Genomic DNA, 23,669 nt, shown 5'->3' with positions numbered 1-23,669 from the left:
AGTCTAATTTTCCTTGACAATCTTTATAGTCTTCAGTGTTTCCAATCAGATGTGGTTTTTTTTAAATCTAAAGCACATTGCTGTGTGGTTTTAACTACTTTTGGTTCTATTTTATTTTGATTATTTCTAATAATCCACAGACTCATTTTTAGCATTTATAAAATGGGGATGATCATGGGGTTATTGTGAGGATCAAGTGGGCTAATGCATGTAAGCACTTAGCCCAGTGCCTAGCAGAGTATGTACTTAATAAATTATTCAACTTCAAATTCCTAGCACAAAAGGCCCTTCATAGTCTGCCCTTCCTCCCCAACAACTTCTTTAGACTCATTTCCCTTCCGGTTCTGTTCCAGCATCCTTCCTGTTGTTTTATTCCCACATGCCATCAAACAGACTGATTCTTTCACCTGGAATTTTCTCCCACCTTCCTCCATCCAGCACCCCCACTCAGACCTCACTCTAGCTAATTCTTTTTTTCCTTCAAAATGCAACTCAACTCTCATTTCACGTGCAAAGCCTCTTAGTCCCCCTCTATCTGACTTAATTGCCCCTCTGCCCCTCTCTCCTATTGAATCTTGAAGACATGATCAGTGCCTCTTTCAGTGTCTTCAATCTAATAAGTGCCCAGTGAAATGAGTTGAGTAAACAAGTGAGTTCAAACGTCCCTTCTCTACCAAGAAGTCTTTGTATTCCCCCAATGTCCCTGCCTTCTTTTTTCCTTCTTTCCCAGTCACTTTCCAAGTATTCTCCCCATCACTCCCAAGGGAAACTCACTGCATTCTATACACTTCAAACTGTCCCAAAAGATAGCAGGAGAAAAAAAAACACCCTTTTAAGCCTACAACCCAACAGAAAAACAAAACAAAACAAAAACAGAAACACTCATACTCAATAATTCCCCTGTGTGAAACATTTTGGTGGCTTCTCCTTACCATTGATGTGAAATCTCAAAGCCTCGTCATGGCCAGACAAGTCCTACATGCTCTGACTTCTGCCCACCCCTCTGGCCTATTCCATGTCACTTGGCCTCTTGCTGCCAGGAATTTGGCCACACAGGCTTCTCAGTCCTCAGATACACCAAACTCCCTACTACCTTAGTGTCTTTACCTACATTGTTTCTTCTTCTTGAAACCTTGCTCTACCCTATACTCCCTTTACCTGGATGACATATTCTTAAATATGACTTAGGATATGTTAGGCAACTCTGTTCTACAAGGTCACTGACACTACTAGACTAGCACTTACCAAACCCAGAAAAACAATGATTTATGAAATTGACACCAGGTGCAGTTAATGTCTGACTCTTTGATTAACGTTCAAAAGCTCTAAGGCAGCAGGGACAGCATTTGTCTTGTTCTTTGTAGTATCCACACCACTTAACGCAACACTTAACACCCAGGATGAACTCCATAAATTTTGTCGGATAAATAAGGGTTGATTCAGTGAGTGTAAAACCATCTGGAAGGGCTCCCTTGGAAGAGTGGATTGTTGCTTGCTTCCCCACAAAGGTGATTCTGAGATAGCCACTGAAGACCACAGAAGATACCATGGGACAGGAATGGTGAACCACATGTAGTCACTGCTGCAATAGGAGGAGCAAGTGGAAAGGGGCAGTGGCAGAAACTGGAGCTTGAGGGTCCTGTGGTAGATGAACAAGGCCATGGTGCTGGGGGAGGGGCAGGACATACAAGTCATAAATGCAGCAGGGCAGCTGGATCAGGGAGTGTCTGGAAGGCTGCTATTTGCATACCCCACAAAGACAGCACCTGAAGGGGAATGACTGCTTAAGGGACTTCCAAAGCTATTTAAATATCCTTACACTTCCAACATATACTGCCTTCAAGAGGCTTGTAATCTACCTGTAGAGACCCTATTTGTATCCCCCACCCCAACACACTCACACAAAGAGTTTAGTCCAATGCTGGGCAGATAATAGTTCCTTAATACTTATCATATTAATGATTGGATGGCTCACTCAAAGGAGACTTCACCTAGGGCTGCCACATGGGTTCCACAATGCATGACCCCAGGGGGCTCCATTCACATAAACCACAAAGTGAGCAGAACAGCCCAGAATTTTACATGCCATCAGACTGAAAAATGAGATTGAATTTTCTGTTTGGCCAAGAGAAAAAAACAGAAGCTTGATTAGTAAACAAAGTCAACCAAAAAACTGGGATTTACAGGATATTACCACAGTACAATTTAGAAAGAAAAAAAAGAGCCACATTAACAACCGAATAGATGTTTAACATAAAAGGTTTGTTTTTAAAACATAGATCTATTAGGCAGAGGAATAACTTTCACCATCCTGAAACATAAAAAGTCTCAAGGGCATGGAGAGAGATTGCCAAGCACGATTTTTATTGCTTTTTATTATTATTTTGAGTAGAGGGTGAGCAGGGGAGTGGGTCCAAAGCTCAGGGATGTGGATGCAGATCAATGCACAGGTTTGGTGGTCAAAAGCTGAAGATGTTTCCATCTTATGGCTTCCATTTTCACTGTAAAGTAGGGGATGAAATCAACTACAGCTATTGAAATGGAAATGATGGGGTTCACAGGTTTAAGACATACGATAGTTTTGAAATAACTATTAGAAAATGAAGGGAGAACTGATTGAGGAAATAGGGATGCTGCAAAGATTAAGTGAGGCAATGTGTGTAAATGCTTGGCACACAGTAGGTGCTCGATAAATATTTATTTTCTTCTCCACTCCTTCTACCATCTTTTATGGAAAAAATTACCTTATTCGTTTTTGTATTTTCTCTCATTGCACATACTGCATACTCAATTTTTGTTGAATTTGGTTCTAAATCTTCACACATAGTAGGTGACATATGTTTTTCTAGAATTGGACTGAATTATTTTCTTTACGCAGAACTTTGCTGTTATTGTCAGAAAGTTAGCCTAGTGTGGTAAGAAAAGGTGATATCTTTTGATACTGTACTAACTAAACTTCAGAGGACCTGAATCCTCAGGGCCAGAAAAAGTGTTATGACCTTTGCATGTCATCCCATCTGTCTCCAAGTATTGATTTCCTCACCTATTACACTGTGGTATAATACTCACCAAACCTATAATACTCACACTATTAAGATAACCAACACGAATGAAAGAGCTTTAAAGTGTGGTGTACAATCTCAAAGTCTGAAAAAATTGACATCATCCTTTCAGGAGGTAATTTTTTACAGTATCAAGAGCCATAAAAACATTTATACTCATTAACCCAGGCATCCCATTCCCAGAAATATATCCTACAACAGGGGTTTCCACTCTTTTTCTATCAGTCCACCCAGAATGTTCTCATGGATAGCACATTCCTAGATTATGGGCTTAAGCCTATTTAGACTAGGATGTGGATTATGTACAATTCCCTTTTCTTTGTCACTCAACATGTCACATTCCAGTGAAGGAAGTTTTCTGGGAATCATTTGATTAAGTAAATAATTCATCAAATGCAATATTTCACTTATTAATAAATTAGCTACAAGTTCTGCAACCCATCAAGACAAAGCAGTATCTTTTCATTTAAACTGAGAACTGCCTGCAACAACATGGATGGACCTTGAAAGAATAATATTAAGTGAAACGAGTCAGGCAGTGAAAAAGAAATACCACATGTTCTCACTTATTGGAGGGAGCTAAAAGTGAATGAATCAATTCACACACACACATACACACACACACACACATACACACACACACACACATACACACACACACACACATACACACACACACACACATACACACACACACACACATACACACACACACACACATACACACACACACACACATACACACACACACACACATACACACACACACACACATACACACACACACACACATACACACACACACACACATACACACACACATTTTTTTTTGAAGTTCTTACAACAAGAAAATGGAGGGGACACACCTGGGTGGGAGGGGGGAGAGGGAGGAGGGAGGGAGGTTTCGGTGATGGGACACAATAACTAACTACATTGTATATTGACAAAAGAAAAAAGAAAAAATAAATAAATAAACTGAGAACTGCCAAACTCATAAAATAACTCAAAAGAATGAAACAGTACATCCACATATGAGTCGGACTGATAGGCAATAATGATAGTAATAATGTCAACTCTTCCATATTCATTCTCTCATTACCTCCTCATGGGAATCCTATGAAGTATACAGGAGGGACTTATACCCTCTCATCTCCACGTGGAGCCACGCGTTTATATCCATGCAAAATAAGTTGCAAGGCAGCAGGACACAATGGTTAGAGCACTACTTGAAGGTCATATGGCCTGAACTGCTAACATTGTCCGACTATGAATTCTTGGGCACATCACTTCAACTCCCTGAGTCTCCTCTGAGTCTCAAACTGCTTTCCAAGTTGCTAAGTGGTTCAAATGAGGTACCAGACATGAATGCACTTTCAGATGTAAGCACTATACAAAAGAGACATGTCTTACAGCTTGCTGGCTGTGTCCCTGAGCGAAGCCCAATAATAATGCTTCAGGTCCAAAAACCAGTCTTCCCTTTATCCACTCCTGTTAAAGAACACTCTAGGATTTCTAGTCAGTCTTCATATTGGCACAGTAAGGTGAGGATAAAATGTGACCATAACAAGGCAAAATAAATATTTATTAGAAATCAAAAAAGCATTTCTTCAATGGGATTAAAATGTTCTTACTCTTTTTATTCCTTTCTTTCTTGAACATATTCCTTTCTTTCTTGAACATATTCACATACACACAACACTAAGAACAAGTTATAAATGGGAATTTACAAGGATCAGGCACATTTGGTGAGAATGGGGTGACAATTCTGTTTGGAATCAAGATCACAGTATAAAACATGTAAATCAATGCAGAAATCAAGTATGGCTTATAGGCTGGGTGACGGCCCATCTGCCTGGGCCCTGCCCAGAGCATAAGGACACAATTCACCAGACCTTGAGGAAGGAAAAGAACATCAAAAATACTGGGCTCTCTCAGGCAGGAGCCTTCTTGGAGCTTAATGACTTCACAGTATAACCTTCCATACCTTCTGTCACATCCCAGGGAGGAAGGTAAGCACCCTTTTTATTCCAAACAGATGCATCATACAATGTCTAGAATAATGAATTCTTCCTGGGGAAAAGTTTAGCTAAAAGAGCATTTGCAGCCAAAACCACTATCTGAGCCTGGAGATCCCATCCCTGAAAAACACCCGCCTCTTAACTCACTGAAATGTAAATCATGAAGTTTTAAGATGTCCTGATAGGCCCATGTGTTCAGTGGTGTGTGTGTGTATGTGTGTGGTTTCATGCACACCTGTATGCACACTTAAATTTTAAACCAGTGTTAGGGATCATAGAGACAATATTGACTGCCAAATGAGTCATTTGAGCAAAAAGCCCTAGCCCCCCAATACATGCCAACCACAGAGATAGATTCAGATTTAAAGACACTGAATAACTGTGCTTTAAAAAATGGTGCAGGGAATATTTGTGGTTCAGGAATCAGAATATGCCAGGTTCAACAGCTCTGATATGACTTCCTGCATGACTTTGAACAAGTCCACTTTCCTTTCAAAGCTTCGGTCTCCAGGTGTAAAATGAGGGAAGTGGTCCTTTTGACTCTGATGATTTTTAACTCAATGCTTCCCTTTGCCTTGGTAGACCTACCTATGCTCAGACTTTCTAGGCTAAAAGCCTTTTGGGGATGCCACTGTTGGGAAGAATATCCAGTACAGAAAATGGCCTTGCAAACAAATTCCATCTAGATCCACAAACAGCAGCTCCCTGTAACATGTGAGAAGACAAACATCCAGTTATTTATTTCTATTTGCCTAAGCTCCCAGCTTTTGTCCAAGTGGAAAATGGAGAGCCATATAGCTTTCTCCATCAATATCCGAGCCAAAGCAATTCTGGAATTCCCAGCTCCATAGTGTAGATTATAACGTCATGGATCCAAATGCCTGCCCTTCAAACCAGGACATTTGTTCAGGATACATGCAATTAGGTAACTCCAGAGATGGAATGCTGATTTGCAGACTCTCCGGGCTAAAAGAGACCTTAAATTATCCAATCATCATCTTCAACAACATCTCTAATAAGTGTTCAACCAGTTTCTGCTTAAACATCCCCAACATCTGGAGGAGTTGCTGGACTGAACTGAACCAAAATCTTTCTCTAGTTCTTTCACTAGTTCTGCCCATTTGAAACACATCTGCTCCTTCTGCCCCATGACAGTCCCCCTCAAATCTTCTCTTCTCGAGAGACACTGTCCAGCCCTTTTCTCCTGCTCACACCTGAGCTTGGTCTGATCACTAGAGCTTAGAGCACTAGTTGACTTGCTAGGTCAGCTGGGAGTGTAGGGGCTGCTGCTGATGGTGAAGTTCTCAGCACTGCATCATCTTCCCAGAAAACCTCTCCGTAGACCAGCCCTTCAGGGGCACAGAGGCCAAGTCTGCACCCACCTGGTTAAGCTGGCACACAGAGCTGCCTAGAGTGGAGAAGCTGGCCCAGAGTGGACTGCTTGGCCTGGACTCCTCGGCTTGCCTCGTCAAATTAATTAGCCAATTGCCAAGTTATCTAAAGCCCAGATATCTTTTCTGCACCATTTAAAATTAAAATTCATGTTTACTGTCTTTATAATTCCACTTCAAAAATTCTCACATGAATCTTCTCACTAGATAACAGAGGCAGAGTGGATTTTCTGGTTGTGTAGGCCCCGGTCACCTTCAATCTCCACTTTGCCTCTGCCCCCAAACTGACTCTGTGTAATTTCAGGCGAAGAATATCAGAGGATGAGGATCTACAGATAAGCCCCAAATCCTGGCAATGCTCCTCTCTCACAAGTCTTCCCCATCAGCTTCAAAATTCACAGTTAACAAAAATACTTAATACCAGAGCATTTCAGGTATTTTGTTAAATTTTCCCAAGGAGAAATACTGATGTATACTAGCAACCTCTGAGGTTTAAGGCCATATAAGTAGAGCCGCTGCTATTTCTGTTTCAGATGAAGCCATGATCCCAGCTCGGAGGCATGTGCTATTGCAAGACTGGCACAAGGAAGAGAGCCAAGTCCTTTCACCCAGATCGCAGCTGCCCGGCAGGACCTGCCTGGCGTTTCTCATGTGATCTTTTGTGTGTGTGAAGAAAAGCTTTTTGTCCTGCTCTGGCCACCCTGAGGCCAAGTATATAATACTTACGTCCAGCCCAAAAGCCCAAAATCTATTTCTCAGCTTTTAAAATCACATACTTCATCTGAAGTAATTTTCATTCAAAACTGAAATGTCATTTTTATATTGAAAAAAAATCCCTGTGTTAATTACACTACTAAAAACATCTCTCAGTTTGAGAAAGTTGGAGCCCTGAGGTGCCAAGGGTGGTTTCCTTTTCCTTGAAGGCTCCGGGAGGGCATTTCCACAGCTCATTCTCTTCCTTCCCCAGGATATCCAGCTTAGCTCAGTCCCTCGCACATTCTGGGGTGGGATCAAAAGTCTCCCACAAATCCATATAATCCAGTCACAGCAGGAGAGACAGTGGAGTGTGCAGGCTGGGGAGGGGCTGACAAGGAGATGTCAGCAGGAGGAAAGACTCCTCTCCCTCTTCCTCAGGTCCCTGCCCCTTCCCCACCACCTGTCTCTCCCAGCCAAGTCAACCGGTAGTTGGTAAAACCAGGGAATTTACCCAGGACTTCAGGAGATTCCCAGGCTCAGGACTGCTGGCCATGTGTCTCCATAAACTCTGTGCCAAGTAACAAAATCCAGGGTGTTTCCCACCCACTCAGCATGAGAGCACATTCTGCTTCTAGGCCAGCAGATCTGGGGTCTGCCACTCTGCAAAGCCCCTCAGCAGAGTCTAGGACTCAGCCTGCAGCATCAGACAGCCCACGTTCACACCAACTCTGGCTTCTGCTTCTACACAGAAGTTTCCGGAAATTCATCTATTTCCTCAAATGCATTGAGCGTGGTTTTGCTATTGCTCCTGGAAGAATCTTGTATTTTGTTGATATCTGTTTTGGGAAAAAAAAAAAAAAAAAAACTGCTTTAGAAATACAGCATTCCACATGCTATGCTTCCATGTCTAAGGGCACCACTTAATTTTTAAGAGTGGTTCAAACTAGGGTTATAAAATTTAATTCAACCTTCCCCACTTTACAGATAGGGAAAATCAGGGCTATCAGACTTGACTTGCCCAAGGTCACATGGTCAGACATGACCATGGAAGTGGACCCCCCAGATGGCCTCACAGCAATAGTACCTGTCCGTCTCACGGGCCCTGGATCTTCGTTAAGGAAGGAGACGTGCGTTTTCCATTCAGTCCACTTCACCTCATTGATCCTGCAAGTGATGATAATCACTGTCACTACTTCACAACTGCACCTCATCAAATGCAAACAAATCGCACTGCGCATGGGATGTCCTGTTTTCTAGACAGCTCCCCTTTTGTCTGTTCTAGGGACCAAGAAGCATTCCTGCCCCACATGGCCACACCAGCATTATTAGGGTTTGAAACATGCCCAAGTCCCCATTTCACCAGGCATCAAGGGACCAGGTCTCTTCCCAGTGTATGGGACCCAGAAATCCTGTAAGTTGCTCAGAAAGGTGTAAAGGGCACATCTTCAGACATCAGCAGCTGGGCCTGACTGGCGAGAGGGAGTCCACAGGGAAGGAGGGAAGGAGGGAGAGAGGCCCAGGCTCAGATGTGAGTATTAAACAAGCACAAGATTAGCTAGGGCTAAGGACGCACTAAGAGAAGGTGATTAGAGTCCATATCCCAGTAGGAGTGGGCAGCATCTGCGACGTTAGATTACAGCTAAAGAGAACATCTCTAGAGTGAGGGTGTTGAAATCAGAAATACTTGTTAGAGTAAAGATTACAGTCAGAAATGACTGTTTTCAGGAAGTGGGAATTTCAGTCAGAGAGGTAGGTTAAGGTACAGTCATATCCAAAAAAGGTAGTCTGGGGCCGGCCCGGTGGTGCACTGCTACAGTGCGCCGCTTGGGAGCGTGGCGGCGCTCCCGCAGAGGGTTCGGATCCCACATACAGACCGGCCGCTCACTGGCTGAGCGAGGAGCGGGGGCAACACCGAGGGTTGCGATCCCGTTGCCGGTCCCGGTCCGGTACGGGCGCGACACTGAGGGTTGCGATCCGTTGCCGGACACGGAAAAAGACAAAAAAAAAAAGGTAGTCTGTTGCATCAGGCAGTCAGGAAGGGGGCAGGAAGAGGTGGACTTAGCAGAAAATGTGGTCATGGGATGCACAAGGACTTTTTTAAAAATCAAAAAGCTTGAGATCTGTCAAAAGGAGCTGTCTTATTTTCCATTTGCCTGTGATAAGATGTGTCCAAGGTCCCCTGGTGTTACATGAACCCACACAGGGTAGAGAGAAGGATAAAGAATGCCAGGTTGGCCAATCTTTTCTAAATTAGACACTGAACGTGGAAAGGCCCTAGAGGTACCTGCAAAAGGGCAGAGAGGGGAGCCGCTGCCAGCAGTCTCCTCCCTACTGTCCCAGGACCCACGACCCCATAAGAGCAAATTCCATCTTCCAGGAGTCCAGGGGAGAAGTGGCTGCAGCGAGCAAGCAGCAGTGCTGTTTCTCTAACATCCTGTTTGCTGGCTCGTGCCCACCACGCACCCCTAAGACTACGACCAAAGGGCCCATCTCCCTCCGTTACCGCAGACACAGTCGGAAATCTTCCTCTGCCACTTTACACAGCTCTCCCATCCGGAATCTGCTCCTCAGCCATTCGGGTAACATTTTCTCATACTCCAAGATTGTCCTGGCTCTCTGGGGACATAAACAAGCCTAAGCACCTTGCTCAGAGCCAGCCCAGGAGCACAGCTCCATAGCAGTGGGTACATGCACACGCACATGCACACACACACACACACACACACACACAGTATGAGCACACACACGCACACGCACACAGTATGCACACATGAACACACGCACACGCACACGCACACAGTATGTGCACACACCACCAAACAGCCCACAACACCTTCACTGCATGCTTAATGTATAGCTCCTAAGAGCTCAGCTAATCTACAGAACTCAAAAATGAAATAGCAGAAAGTTTGGGAAAGATGTTTAGATGGCTTTAAGCATAACATAAATAATGTTTCTGGAAGCCCAGGAGCTTTCTAACTGAAAACGTTAGGATCCTGGAATCCCAGGGTGAAGGAAAGTTCAGACATCATGTAGTCCTACCCTCCTCCCAGGCTTAGAATCCCCTTAGAGTTTTCCTGGCCTACTGAAGTTATCAACAGTCCTTAATAAGAACCTTCCTTGTGTCACATCAAAGCCTTTCTCCCTACAGTTCTCCCATGTACCTCAGTTCTGCCTTCTGGGGCCACAGATGGGGGCCATTCCCTCTTTCACAGGTAGCTCTGCAGGTATCTGAAGGAACTGCCACCTTCCTCAACCCTTGTTCCAACAATCATTTCTTGTAAGGCACAATCTGCAGTCCTCTCCCCAACCTGATCACCACCTCTGGTATCCTCAGCGTGTGAGGAGTGTTAAGGCCAGGATGGAGTAGAGCAGAACTGTCACCTCCATTGTTCTAAACCCTATAATTCTCTTAATGCACTTCGACATCCACGCATCACTCTGTTGACTCTGAGCAGAGCACCTCCTTAAGTCTGAGTTTCTCTTACACGTGCTGTTGTTCAGCCACACTTCCTAGACCCTGTACTAAAAGAACCAGGACTAAGGCTTCCTCAAGCCTGGCCAATCACAGAGGAACTGATGCAGATTCCCAGGCCCCACCCCAGACCCACCAGTGCTGATGGTTGTCAGAGACCGTGTGCTGAACTGAGTCCCAGCGGAGGCACCCACACTGGGTCTCTGCCCAGGCTCACCTGTAGGCGCCAGATACGCTCACTCTCCTTGGAGACGTTCTCCACGGTCTCTCCCATGAGGGCGATGAGCATGTTGAGGAGGAGGACAAAGGTGAGGATGACGTAGGTGATGAGCAGGAACAGAAAGAGGATGGGGTACTTGGAGTTCTGCTGGATGTTCAGATCTCCCAGGCCTATGGTGAGCTTGAAGAGTTCCAGCACCGCGTCACTGAAGCTGCCATAAGAGGTGCAGTCCTTGTTGACCTTGGGACACTTCTCGATCAGTGAGGCCAGGGCTGGGGGGACATAACAGGGTGCTATGGATTGAATGTCCCCTAAAAACTCATTGAAACTTATCCCCCATTGTAACAGTGTTAAGAGAGTGGAAATCTGATTGTGGCATTTGAGAGGTGGGGCCCTTAAGAAGTGAATGAGAGAAGTAAGAAGACAGCCCTTTGAAAATGCTGAGCATGGCAAGTGCCCCACTGGTAGCTGAAATAATTGCTGCCAAGGCTGCTGTGTGCTTTGTCATTTGACATCTCTATAAAGGGCTTTACAAATGTGGGAGTTATTGTTATTTACAAATCAGTTACCTACTCCAAATCCAAGTAAGAACACGATATATACAAACAAGAACTTCAGAACATCATGCAAAATCACCTACAAAGAAATAAGAGATGTTCAAGTGTAAGGTCTGAGCACGTATTCACTGTACACTTCCCACCCTAGCCATGCCTTCTCGCAGGCCATTCTCCCACCCCTTGCTGAATCCTCCCGAAGCTCCAAGGCTCAGCACTGGGCCCCTTCCCCCTCAGTTCTCTCCTCCGTCCACCTGCTGGAACACAGTCTCTCTGCCCCTGCTGAGATTCACCCCGCACCCTTCTCCGCAAGAGCTCACATCTAGAATCCTCACACTTCCTGGGGGCAGTGGCACCCTGCAGCCAGCTCACTCCAGCTCCCAAGAGCTGATTGTTAACTTTTCATGAATTTTGTGAGCTGGTTGTTACACACAGCCATTAGATCAAATGTTCAGTTATGAGATGAATATGTTCTGGGGATCTAATATACAGCATGATGACTATAGTTAACAATACTGTATTGTACGTTTGAAATTTGCTGAGAATAGATCTTAAACGTTCTCACTACATACACACAAAAAGTGTAAATATGTGAGGTGATGGATGTGTTAATTAACTTGAAACTGGTAATCATTTCATAATATATGAATATATCAGATCCTCACACTGTACGCTTGAAATGTACACAATTTTATTTTTCAATTATACCACAATAAACCGGGGGTGGGGGGAGAGAAAGTATTACTTGTATTATTTGCAAAAAAATTAAATGATATAAACTCATAATTAAATAAATTATGTTTAAAACAAATGTGATAAATATTCAAAACTCATCACTTACTAGTTATTTTACCACATTTTACAATTATCTAGGCTTTTGAGGTTATTTATACTTATTGTAGCCATATGGTGGAAATATTGTATAATAATATGTCACTGCATTTCTTCCCAGCTCCGTGTTCAGTGACATAATGCTGGTAGCTGGAAATTGGCGATAGTAGGAGTATTTACACCATGAAAATTAGTAAGTGCTACAAATCAGAAACTGACTCATTCCTTTGTTGAAGTCTAAATCTAGATTTAAGACCATGATGGAGAAACTGTTAAGGCAGATTAAACTTAAAAATGTGTTTTGTCTATAGCCATTATATTGTGAATAGCAAGCAAATATTAACAAAATATTTATCTAGCATTTGCAAACTATTATCCTTTTCAGCAAAGAAGTTGCTTTCATCATAGACAAACAAGTGACATTCCAGCTTAAGTCTCCACTGTTTCACTTTCATCTTTTTATAATAAAGTACAAAAAGATATCAACCAATATTCACTTAGGAACAACACACATTTGTCAATTGCAGCCACAGGTTGGCAACAGATAGAAGAGTTCCATAAAAGCAACGAATTATTCTGAGAAACTCAACTGGCTACTTGGAATTTACAATAAAGGCGGTTACCTCAGTTGGTTAGAGCATGGTGCTGATACAATTAAGGGTATTGCATATTTTATTACTTGCAAATTGTGCTACACATCCTTTATATAGTAAAATTTATAATAAATTTATCATAAAATTTATAAGTTTATAATAAAAATGTATATATGAGGCACTTCAAAAAGCCTGTGCAAATACTGATAGTCAACTCTGTACCCCACAAAAATGCATAATCAATTATGTTTTAAAAACAACAAAAAAGTTTGTGGAAAGAATCATATTATCTTTTAATTATATTTTTCCACGAATGTTTTGAAGTACCCCCGTACACATTTATTTATTTATTTTTTTACTTGTTTCCCCAACCCCCCCCCCCAGAAAGTAGTTTTTAGATATTGACCAGCCCACCTCTGCCCAGGGCTGAGAACATTACTTCACAAAGTATCTCCCTTCCCAATGCCCAACAAGCACAAAGACCATGGCATTCAGGAGAAAGAGCAGTAGACTGCCACTTGTTCAGCCTCTCCAGATCTCAGTTTCTCCATGTGAAAAATGGACATCCTCTGAAGGCCCTCCCGCCTGCACAGCTCCCAACGCACCTTCTGGATCATGACGCTGTACATGCCCATGGACTGGAACCCCCGCGTGTAGTAGAGCATGTTCGCCCAGCCCAGGGCCATGGCCAGCACGAGGCAGGCGAGGTACTCTTTGTAGGCAAACAAGTACAAGAAGACAGACAGTATCACAAGCACAGCTTGGATAAAACTGTTCAGGAGACACAGGAGACAAGGGCCTTACTTACTTCTCAGCATGAGGGCAGAGATATTCAAATCCCCAAACCTCCCACAAACCCCTGACCGGTCACCCTGGTGGCTGATGCTGAAGAGACAGATAAGGCTGGCTCAGATCTACTCGACTACATCTACAACCCAGCCTTGTAGACCACATCACCAGAAGTGAGTTGGGGCCAGCAGTGGGCTGGTTGCAGCTGACAGGGACTTTTTTTAAAAATACATATCCCCAGGGCTCCCGGAGATTCTGGGGTACAGCCCAGGAGGCCATATAGTTTTTAAATCACCCATGTGATTTTTGATTCCCACATACTTTGAGGAATCACTGGGGTAAACCAAGGATATAGCGAATGATTACCTATTTAACACAGATGACAAAAGCTGCCAACAACTATATTTACAAGCCAATCATAACAAAGTCCCCCAAAACCTAATATTTTTTCTTTTTTAAAAAAGTATGATAGGGCCGGCCCAGTGGCGCACTGGACAGTGCGACGCTTGGGAGCGCGGCGGTGCTCCCGCTGAGGGTTCGGATCCCATGTGGAAACCGGTTCCCGCTCACTGGCTGAGCGCGGTGTGGGTGCAACACCGAGGGTTGCGATCCCATTGCCGGTCCCCAGTATGGGCGCAACACTGAGGGTTGCGATCCCGTTGCCGGTCCCCAGTATGGGCGCAACACCAAGGGTTGCAATCCTGTTACCGGTCAGTAAAAAAGACAAAAAGGAAAAAAAAAAAGTATGATATATGCAGAGTAAAATAAGACAGTCACAAAAAGACAAATACTGTATGATTCCACATATACGAGGTACCTAGAACAGTCAAACTCATAGAGGTAGAAAGTAGAATGGTGGTTACCAGTGGGGGAAAGAGAGTAAGCTGTTGTTTAATGGGGACAGAGCTCCAGCTTTACAAGACAAAAGAGTTCTGGAATTAGTTGCACAGCAATGTGAATGTACTTAACAGTATTGAGCTGTACACTTAAAAATGGTTAAGATGGTAACTTTCATGTTACATGTTTTTTACCAGAATTTAAATTTTTTAAGGTATAATACACACCAAATGTGAAAAATCAAAATCTACTCCTAAACAGTGTATATACACCATCAGTTATGCAAAATATCATTTAAAAGACTCTCTTGTCTATAACATCAGGCATTTTCCACAATTATAAAATACCTAACCAAAGTAAGGACAGAGGCAAGCTTGTGTTTCTGGTGCAGTGAAGAACAAACGTCTGGTTGATCAACTGCATTTGGGACTGAAATGAGGAAGGATGTCTACGCCTTCTTCTACTCTAACAAAACAGCTACTAAGCAGAAGAGCAGGACAATGCATTGGTGCTTTTAGTCTGCACTACAACCAGTAGCTGTATAAGTGGCTTTTTCTCCAGAATCATCATACTTCCTTAAAGATGACAGACTTGCACTGGTTTGTATCGTGAGCAGTGCTGCACCCAGCCTATCCAGTTATCTCAGTATCTGGGTGCCCCATCTGCCCACGGAGATGAAGATCTTGGCTCATGCTTCTGGAAGGCAGGCACATACTTAATAACACACCTAGTATTTGGAAACATCAGGCCAAGATTCAAGGTCCTATAAGCCCGCCTCCCAAATGATCAGAAGAGAGACTTCGATGGGGTCTGCAGAACTGTGGAGCTCAGCATTCTTCAGTCCGAGCTGTGGGTTCTGTTCCCTTCCGTGCCACCAATGCCTAATCAGCCTCTGTCCATTTAGAGGTCACACAAGCCTTTGATGTCAGCTGCACATGACCTCAGTCAGAGAGGCTGCAGAGCTGGGCTTTCTGACTCGGGCCCTGTGATTGCCACCCCGTGCTAGCTTGGGGTGAAGATGACGGGGAGGCTGGAGCTTCACCACCACTGAAGCTCTGTGTGACTGTGAGTGACTCACTGCTCTGGGAGCTTTAGTGTTGTCTACAGATGAGACTCCATGATTTCTCAGTGATCTTCCAGTCCTGAACTGCCAAGGTGGCAACTTCTAGGCCCCATGCAACTAGGAGGGAATACATCCCTTTGTAAAAAAGTCAACAGGACTGCTAAGCCTTTCTGTGCCTTCTCCAGGCTGCCTGTGCCTGGGTCTAGGTGACAGGGTGGAGTCAGCCATCAATTTCCACTGGATGGTAGGCACTGTCCTAAGGTTTTCTGATCCTCTCCGTGGGCATTTTGTACCTCTCTTATCAGGAGGAAGTGAGGAGATTCCTGGCCATGTAATTATGGCAGAATGACTGGGACATGGTGACATGGTAAGGTGGCTATTCCAGAGGAACAAAAAAAAACTTTGGCCCTGCCTATGAGATGGTGACCAAGGGGCAGACCTACTTACAAGACAAAGTGAAACCAGGCATCCGAGAGGATGGACTGCAGATCCGAAGGTCTCAGCAGGAAAATTGCAATGCCCTAAAGCCAGAGAGGAAAGAATAACTGCCCTTCGTCATGCCCCTCGCTGGAGGGTCTGAGGATGGGGTGCTCCCCATGACTGAGACTCAGTGAGGGGTGAGTGTGGGAAGGCCCAGCCAAAGCCCAGGTGGGGGGTGTGGAAGGGGACATGTGCCTGGGGGACGGAGGTGACCCCACAGTGAGGGTGGATGCTACCTTAAATCTTGTTACTTCTTATTCTCCTCACCCACTTCATCACCCCAGAACCTGCAAAGCAGCACAGTCACTACAGCTACCTGCTCTTCCCCAAATATGGCCAGGCTTGCCAGCCTCTGGGCCTCTGTTCATGCTGTTCCCTGCACCCACCTTGCATTGACCTTGTTCCCAATGTCCTCATGCCCAGTGCTACCCTACCAGAGTAAGTGCCATCTCTGCCTTCAAACCTTCCCTACCTCCCCCTGTCCCCAGATAAAAATCATCTTCCTTCCTCTGAGCACTGGTCTGAACCCAATTTAGGGCCCTCTTCAAAGTCTACCTTACAGTCTAGATGTTTGTGCCTAGGTTAAGTCCCCTACCAGACTGTGAACTTGAAGAGGACAAACTCCCTCCATCCCTATCACCTCCCCCAGGGCTTCACATCTAGAAGGTGTTCTGAATATACCTGTTGACTCATTGGATGAGTGGATGAATGGATGGATGGAGGGAGGGAGGGATGGACAGATAAAAAGACGGTTGGATAAAGGATGAAGGGCAGTGGGTAAGAATGAGTGGGCATTTGAATGGATGAATGAGTAGCTAGGTCAAGGAGGGATGGCAGATGATTGGACAGGTGCATGGGGGCAGAGAAGGGGCAGGAGGGTAGATAAATGGTGGATGGTTGGACAGATGCACGGGGGGGTAGGTAGATGAAGGAGGTAGGATATGCCTGCCTTATTCATTTATTCCCATGTTATAACGCAGAAATCAAAGGCTTACAAAGGAGATGCCTCCCCCAAAGCCCCCCAGCAGTAATGGCAGAGCAGGGACCACAGTCAGGCCTGCTCTCGCCCGCCTGCCTCGCAGGGCAGTCTGGCCCCCTCACCTCTTTCACAGAGATGCACATGGCCCAGATGAGCACGAACATCCTCCCTAAGAGCTGCAGCCACCCCATCTTGTGCGTCAGGGCCAAGGGATGTGGGAGGGCCTGGGGAGGAAAGGGGATGGATGGTCAAGATGGGGAGTGAGAGGCACAGGGGTGGCAGCACATGCCAAGCCCTCAAGCTGACCAGAGGCCAGCATGAAACCGGCCCCCTGCACAGAGCAGGGGAAGAAATGGCAGCTCCCTGCTCCCTGCCTTCCCCACCCTCGGAGGGAGCCCAGAACTCTACAGCAAGGACTACAGTCCAACCTGTGCCATTAACCCCTCACATCCCCGAGCATTTGTCTTCCCAGAGCCCATCCACATTCAGACACTCAAAGGACCTCATAATGCAGGTAACAAAGCCCCGTGTGATGGATGGGAAACTGAGGCCCAGAGTGGTGGGGAAGCTTGTCCAAGTGACCTCTCCCCCATCCCATTTCCTGTGGCCCTCAGAAACACAGAATCAGTTCTAGATTCGGATAGAGAACCTGGGCAGGACCTCGGTCTCTTAACCCTCCAACTCTCCACCCAACATGGGTCCACCTGGGGCTTAGCCCAGCTAAGCACCAAAGACACATTCAGTTCCCCAGAAATCGTGAAGAACAGCAATTAGAGGACCCCATACAAATCTCTTGGCCTCTCTGGGCCTCAGCTTCCCCATCTGCACATGGGGCAGCTCCAAGCTCCTCCTGCTCTGACCACCCCCTCCCCGCGAGGGACCCACGTACCTCCTCCTCCCGGGGGCGGTAGTAAGAGACGAGAGTCAGGGTGATGTTGTAGAAGAAATAAAAGCAGAAGGACAGGAAGAACATGTACTTGGCAAATTTCTTCCACTTCATATGCAGCAGTGTGTGCAGGGGCTCCAGAGTCAGCATCTCGTGCCGGTTCTGGGGGTAGAACACCACCAGTCACCATGGTGACAAGGGACAGAGGGAGGGACCATTTTCAAAAGAACCGTCAAGATCTCTGAGTCAGCGCCGCCCCTGGCAGAAGGGGCCAGTCATTATGCCCAATGGACTGGTTTGGCTGGAAATGTTGGAGGGGTAATTTCCGGCTCCTGAGGCTCCTTCCCAGTTACTCAGGCAGCAGTGAATGCCACAGGAGCCTGGGGCTTCCAGCACGAGGGCATGACCCACAGCAGGGAGTGAGGGCGGAGGGGGGGTGGCGTGTGACTGGGGTTCCGGCCTCAATTGGCCTCCCCTTCGCTGTGTGACCTTAGGACAGCCCCTGACCCTCTCTGGGCCTCAGTTTCCTCAAGTATAAAACTGGTAACGACCCCTGCCTTATCAACCAGGCAGCTGGGAGGGTGCAGAGAGAGAGACCTCAGACAAGATTCTTGGTAGAATATGAAGGATGAAGACCCAGCCTGCAGCCTCACTTCCCACCAGGAGCTGAAAGCCTCCCACAGCTGACCCTCGCTGCATCTCCAGCTTCGCCTACCTCCCGCTCTAGCTCCTCCAGGAAGGCCACCCTGATTGCTCCAGCTGTGCACTTCCTGACCCTCACTGGGGATCGGGTTTGGGAGAAGAAAGGATTCCATGTCTGGCCATGTAAACCAGCAGGGGAAGTGGGAGAGAAACAAGATGGAGAAGATAGCCCCAACTACCCTCACTTATATTCACACCCAAACTGCCCATGAATCTGGGGCCAAGAGACCCCCCCACCACTAGGGTCTACAACTCAAGGTCAACCAACAGCTGAGCCCAGCATCTGTCCTCTGCCCCTGCCCTTTCCAGTCCCCCCAAGAGACCCACATCGATGTTGGTGTTGTAGACAATGATTTCCAGCACCGAGTTGTCTGTCACGGTGTCCACATTGGTGAGGTCATAAAGAGAGGATGACACAGGCCCATACGCCCAATCGGTGAACTTCCTGGACAGGCTCCGGAGCCGTTTCTCCTTGATCTCACGACTGAGGATGTACTTCAGGATCTGGGGCCAGGAAGAGGAACAGCCATCAGCCGCAGAACAGGGCTTGGGGCCGTCAGGGCTGGTCCAGCCAGGGGCAGCTAGGCCCGGGAAAACGCTCCCACCAAGGATGGTTTGAGTGCCACCTGTGTGCCTGATGCCACAAGCCCTGGGCCCCAGCTTTATCTGTGGAATGGGCATAAAACTCGCTGTTCTGCCCATGTGATATGGATTGTATCCCCCAAGTTTTATGTATTAGTAGCTTGATCCCCACAGTAACTGTAGAAGGTGGGAAATCCTATTACGGTAATTAGAAGGTGGGGCCTTGAAGGGGTGATTAGATTCTGAGGACCATGCCTAGTGAATGGATTAAAAATGGTGGTCATGGGCTTGGCTCTGAGGGCTTTAAAAAGAGAGTGAATGAGGAGCTGAGTCCCTCTGCTCCACCATTTTCTGCGATGTGAGACACCTGGGTTACTGTCACCACCAACAAGACCCTCACCAGATGTGTTCCCTGGACTCTGGACTTCCCAGCCCCCAAAACTATAAGCAATAAATATTGTTTTCCTTATAAATCACCCAGTTTGGTGTATTTTGTTATAAGCAACAGAAATGGACTAATACACCATCTCCCCAGGAAATACCAGAGACAAAAGATGTGAAGACCCTCCGCACGCTGCAGAAAGCTGCACGATCAACTCGTAAATCTTTACACTAGCTGGGGACACAGTTCAGTGAAGATTCCAGAAACTGACAATTTTTAGAAACAATTTCCATTTGGCCTAAACTTGAGAAGAAGCTAGAAATTTTTCCAGCTTCCCCATCCCACGCTCAGTCAAGACCCCTCCAGCTGAGGCTCACTACTCTGGCCAAACAGGTGGTGACGTAAGACACCAGCCTTTATCAAGAGGCCCGTGGGACCCACTTTGTAGGTTGGTGATCCTTAAACTCTGCTGCATGTTAGGACCACTGGAGAACCGTAAAAATCCCATACCAACGAACGAAATCCAAATCTCTAGGGGCGGGACCCAGGAGTCTGCATTTTGTAAACCTTTCCGGGTGGTTCCAAAGGGCAGGCTGCATAGAGAGCTTCTGCAGTAGCTTTCCAGCTCACCACTTCCTGGAAATTGAGCCCTGGTTACTTCAGGGTGGGGACCAGGGCTTCCTGGGGTACCAACCCAAGACCCAGAAGACACTGGGAAAGTGTCAGGGGCCTGACCTTATGTGATCCAGGGGGAGTCCCATCCCATCTCACAGGACAGTCCTGTCCCCAGAGCCCAGGCAGAGAGCTCCTAGGAATAGGGCAGGTCTCCCCATCTTGCACCCCAGCCTCTAAAAGCCTCAAGGACAGGATCTGTGTCTTAAGTTTCACTGTACCCTCTACACCCAGCATAGTAGCCAATTTGGGCAACATCCAGAAAAGTTTTCCAAAGGACACTGAATAAAGGAGAGAAGGAGCTGGCGGGGGTGGGGGTCCTGGGGCCATGTTCTGTGCAGCACACTTCCTCACTGGGCTTGGGTGGCAGGCAGAGCACATGCCACTACAGTATGCGGGGAAAAAGCCTTGGAGGGAGCTCAACCTGCAACTACAATCTGACTCCTCAAAGCCCCCAGGGATAGGCAGGAGATGGGGGAGGCAGGCACACAATTCCTCCTCTGTTGAAGCCATTCTCTACCGCCTCCTCCCCCAACAAAAGAATAAAAAGGCCCCTTGTGGGCCCCAGCCCTGGCCACTGGGACAAGACCCACGCCCTCAAAGCAGCTGACTAGGGAGGCTCTGAGCCTGGCACAGCTGTGGTTGCTCAATAGCCACCACCTACCCAGCATCTTCCTGCAGCCTCCCAGGACCCACAGTCCCTTCCCAGGGCTGGAAGATAGAAAGGCTGAAGAACAGGCTTAGACCTTAGGATCTGTTCCCTGAGAAGAAGAACCTGAGTCTTGAGCTTGACCTCAGACCAAGCCATGACTCCAGCCATGAATAGAGATCTGAGCCCAGCCCAGCCAGTGTCTCCACTAAGGATCCTGGCTAAGCCTTGAGTTGCTTGGACACATCACACAAAGCACAAAGGGCCCCAATCAGCCACACTCTCTGCTGGGTATGTGGCTCAGAGTCTCAGCCTGATAAGCAGGCTGGCTGAGTATGTCTCCATAATCAGGGAACAGCTGCCCACTAGCTCTGGACCCAGAGCAGTCATTCTGGAACTTGTCCTCATGAGAGGTCAAAGGTCCTGAAAGTCAGATACTCAGCCTCTTCTTGGGTGCCTCACCACACGGGAATTCTCAGCCACAAGGCATGTGAAATATGGTGTCACCTTAGCCTTTAAGGCTTTTCCCGTCCGGCCCCAACAAAGGATTTTCAGGGCAAGAGACAGAAACATGGAGTATTCGGGACTGAAGTCCAGAGAGTGGGCCCACAGGCTGCACTTCACTGGCTCTGTGTGGTCACTCAGAGCAAGCCCACTTTGGGCCACATTGAACTTCTGGACCCGACGCTAGGACCTTCCCAGGGCTGAGGCTGTGATCTGTGGGATGTGCAGGGGGCCCCCAGGGCTGGCAGTGGCAGCAGTGTCTCCCCAACCTCCCACCCCCCAGGGCCACACCTCGGCCTTGCCCATCTTAGCAGCCAGCTGCAGCGGAGTGAGGCCGTCGTTGTTGCACGTGGTTTCCAGCTCCCAGTTGCCGCTCCTCAGCAGGATCATGTCGTACATGCGCTTCACAAAGTCATTCTGCGTCTTGAAGTCCTCGGCCACTGTCACCAGCGCGTGTAGGATGTTGTTTCCCCGTGAGTCCTGCGAGGTGATGTCTGTCTGCTCATATTCCATCAGCAGCTGCACAATCTCGGGCTGGTTGGTACACGCTGCCAAGGCCAGGGGTGTCTCACCTGGAGGAAGAGGATAATGGGGCTCGGTTCTCTAATGGGCCAGAAGCAGTGTCCTCCAAAACCCAGGACCAGGGCCCGTATCCTGACCATCTCAGCACGATTGACCCCCAAGGTTCCCTGGGCGTCCCCATCTTGCCCTTGTCAAAGGGGAAGACTGAAGCTAGGTCACTGCAGTAGCCTCCTAACTGGTCTCCTGGCTTCCACCCTGGTCCTCCAACATTGTGCTCAGCACAGCAGCCAGACCAACCCTGTGAACATGTAAGTCCCACCTCAACCAGAATAAAATTTAAAGTTCCAACTACAGCCCACAAAGCCCTACATCTTCTGAGCTCCTCTCCTACTCTCCCCGACACTCACTCTCTTCCAGCCACAGTGGACTTCTTCCTTCTCCCCAAAAACACTGGGCATTTTCCTACCTCAGGGCCTTTGCACAGGCTGTGCCCGCTGCCTGTAGAGATCTGCATCTCTCCCTCCCCTCCTTCAAGTCTTTTCTCAACATCACCTTTTCAATGAGTCACCCTAACCACCCTATTGAAAATTGTAACCCACCTCCCTCCCACCCAGACAGAACTGCTGAATCCCCTTCCCCTGCTTTACTTTGTATTTTTCAATAGCACGCATTTTCTACATAGCACATAACGTTCTTATTTGTAATGTTTATCATCGATGGTCTCTCGCTCCATCTAGAATGTAAGTTCCATGAGGGCAGGGATCTTCGTTTTGTTTGCTGATATATTACAGGCACCTAGAACAGTGCCTGATGGAGATAGGAAATGCTCAGTAAATGTTTGTTAAGAAAAGAGAAGGCAAGTGACCCACACGTGGTCGCACGGCAAGTCTGGGACAGCACCAGGACTGGACGCCAGGTCTCCTGAAGCTTCCCTCCTGGGCTTCACCCTCCCTTTCCCTCTTCTTCCCACCCAAAAAATGCTGCCCAGCACCAGCTCCAACCAGGTTCTATGGTGGGCAACAGGGACACAAAATGAACAGGACAAGACCCCATCCCCAAGGATGCCCAGACCCATCTAGTCCTGCTGATTGAAAAACCTCCAGAAGAGAAGACGGACCAGTGGCAGCAGGGTAGGGCTGGGGTGGGAGGAGGGATTGACTACAAAGTTGCACTCAGAAATGCTTTGGTGCCACGGAGCTGTTTGTTCCTTGTCCTGATCCTAGTGGCGATACAAAACTGTGCGCGTTTGTGAAAGTGAACACAAATGCACACTAAAATGGTGAATTTCTCTACATCTAAACTGTACATTTCAATCTCTTTTCACCCAGAGCACCCTAATCCCAATTTCTTTTGGATTCCCTTAATTTAGTGGGAGGAATTTTTGTGCTCCCACTTTCGATTTCCTGTTTGTACTCCTGGGAGGCACTGAGCACAGGGGACAGAGGCCAGCGTTGGAAGCGAGGACCCCTACTTGAACGCCTTACTGCACTTCGCAGTCACTTCCTTCTCAGAACCATCTGCTCACCTGTAAAATGCGGCTGTCTCCTCTCCTCGGCCTCCCTCCCAGGTCTCTGGGTGACACCCTCCCCTCGAGCTCCCTGCTGGACGCCGGCTCCTCCATCCCACCTCCCCAGCCCCTCCCCGTCCCGGCTCTGTCCGCTGGGGCCTCAAACCCTTCTACCCCGCATGGGGGTCTCCACTCGGCCGCCAGTGCCTCTTGGGCAGGGACGGGCGGGTGGAGCCAGAGCAAGCCACTCCCCCTCCCCTCCCCCCTCCGCCTCC

General features: G+C 47.2%; 2 protein-coding genes across 2 annotated transcripts in view; one reads left to right on the top strand and one right to left on the bottom strand.

Moving 5' to 3' along the window:
* ASPA (aspartoacylase) overlaps nt 1–7,016 on the top strand; it is a 30,152-nt gene extending 23,136 nt beyond the window's left edge. The window contains exon 6 of the mRNA XM_008568861.1: nt 7,005–7,016. Coding sequence (XP_008567083.1) covers nt 7,005–7,016 — 12 coding nt within the window. The remainder of the gene's footprint in view (nt 1–7,004) is intronic.
* An 827-nt stretch (nt 7,017–7,843) lies between these two features.
* The window catches only part of TRPV3 (transient receptor potential cation channel, subfamily V, member 3), a 33,686-nt gene continuing 17,860 nt past the window's right edge, over nt 7,844–23,669 (bottom strand). The window contains exons 8-18 of the mRNA XM_008568877.1: nt 21,657–21,937; nt 18,904–19,080; nt 17,878–18,036; nt 17,111–17,212; nt 15,977–16,050; nt 13,446–13,611; nt 11,432–11,498; nt 10,860–11,134; nt 9,671–9,783; nt 8,252–8,331; nt 7,844–8,003 (exon numbers count right to left, since the gene is read on the bottom strand). Coding sequence (XP_008567099.1) covers nt 7,909–8,003; nt 8,252–8,331; nt 9,671–9,783; nt 10,860–11,134; nt 11,432–11,498; nt 13,446–13,611; nt 15,977–16,050; nt 17,111–17,212; nt 17,878–18,036; nt 18,904–19,080; nt 21,657–21,937 — 1,589 coding nt within the window. The 3' untranslated portion in view covers nt 7,844–7,908. The remainder of the gene's footprint in view (nt 8,004–8,251; nt 8,332–9,670; nt 9,784–10,859; nt 11,135–11,431; nt 11,499–13,445; nt 13,612–15,976; nt 16,051–17,110; nt 17,213–17,877; nt 18,037–18,903; nt 19,081–21,656; nt 21,938–23,669) is intronic.

The sequence above is a fragment of the Galeopterus variegatus genome, unplaced genomic scaffold (assembly GCF_000696425.1).
Source record: "Galeopterus variegatus unplaced genomic scaffold, G_variegatus-3.0.2 Scaffold25, whole genome shotgun sequence".
NCBI lineage: Eukaryota > Metazoa > Chordata > Mammalia > Dermoptera > Cynocephalidae > Galeopterus > Galeopterus variegatus.
Note: the sequence above shows the minus strand (reverse complement) of the source record. Positions and strands in the feature narration are given on the sequence as shown.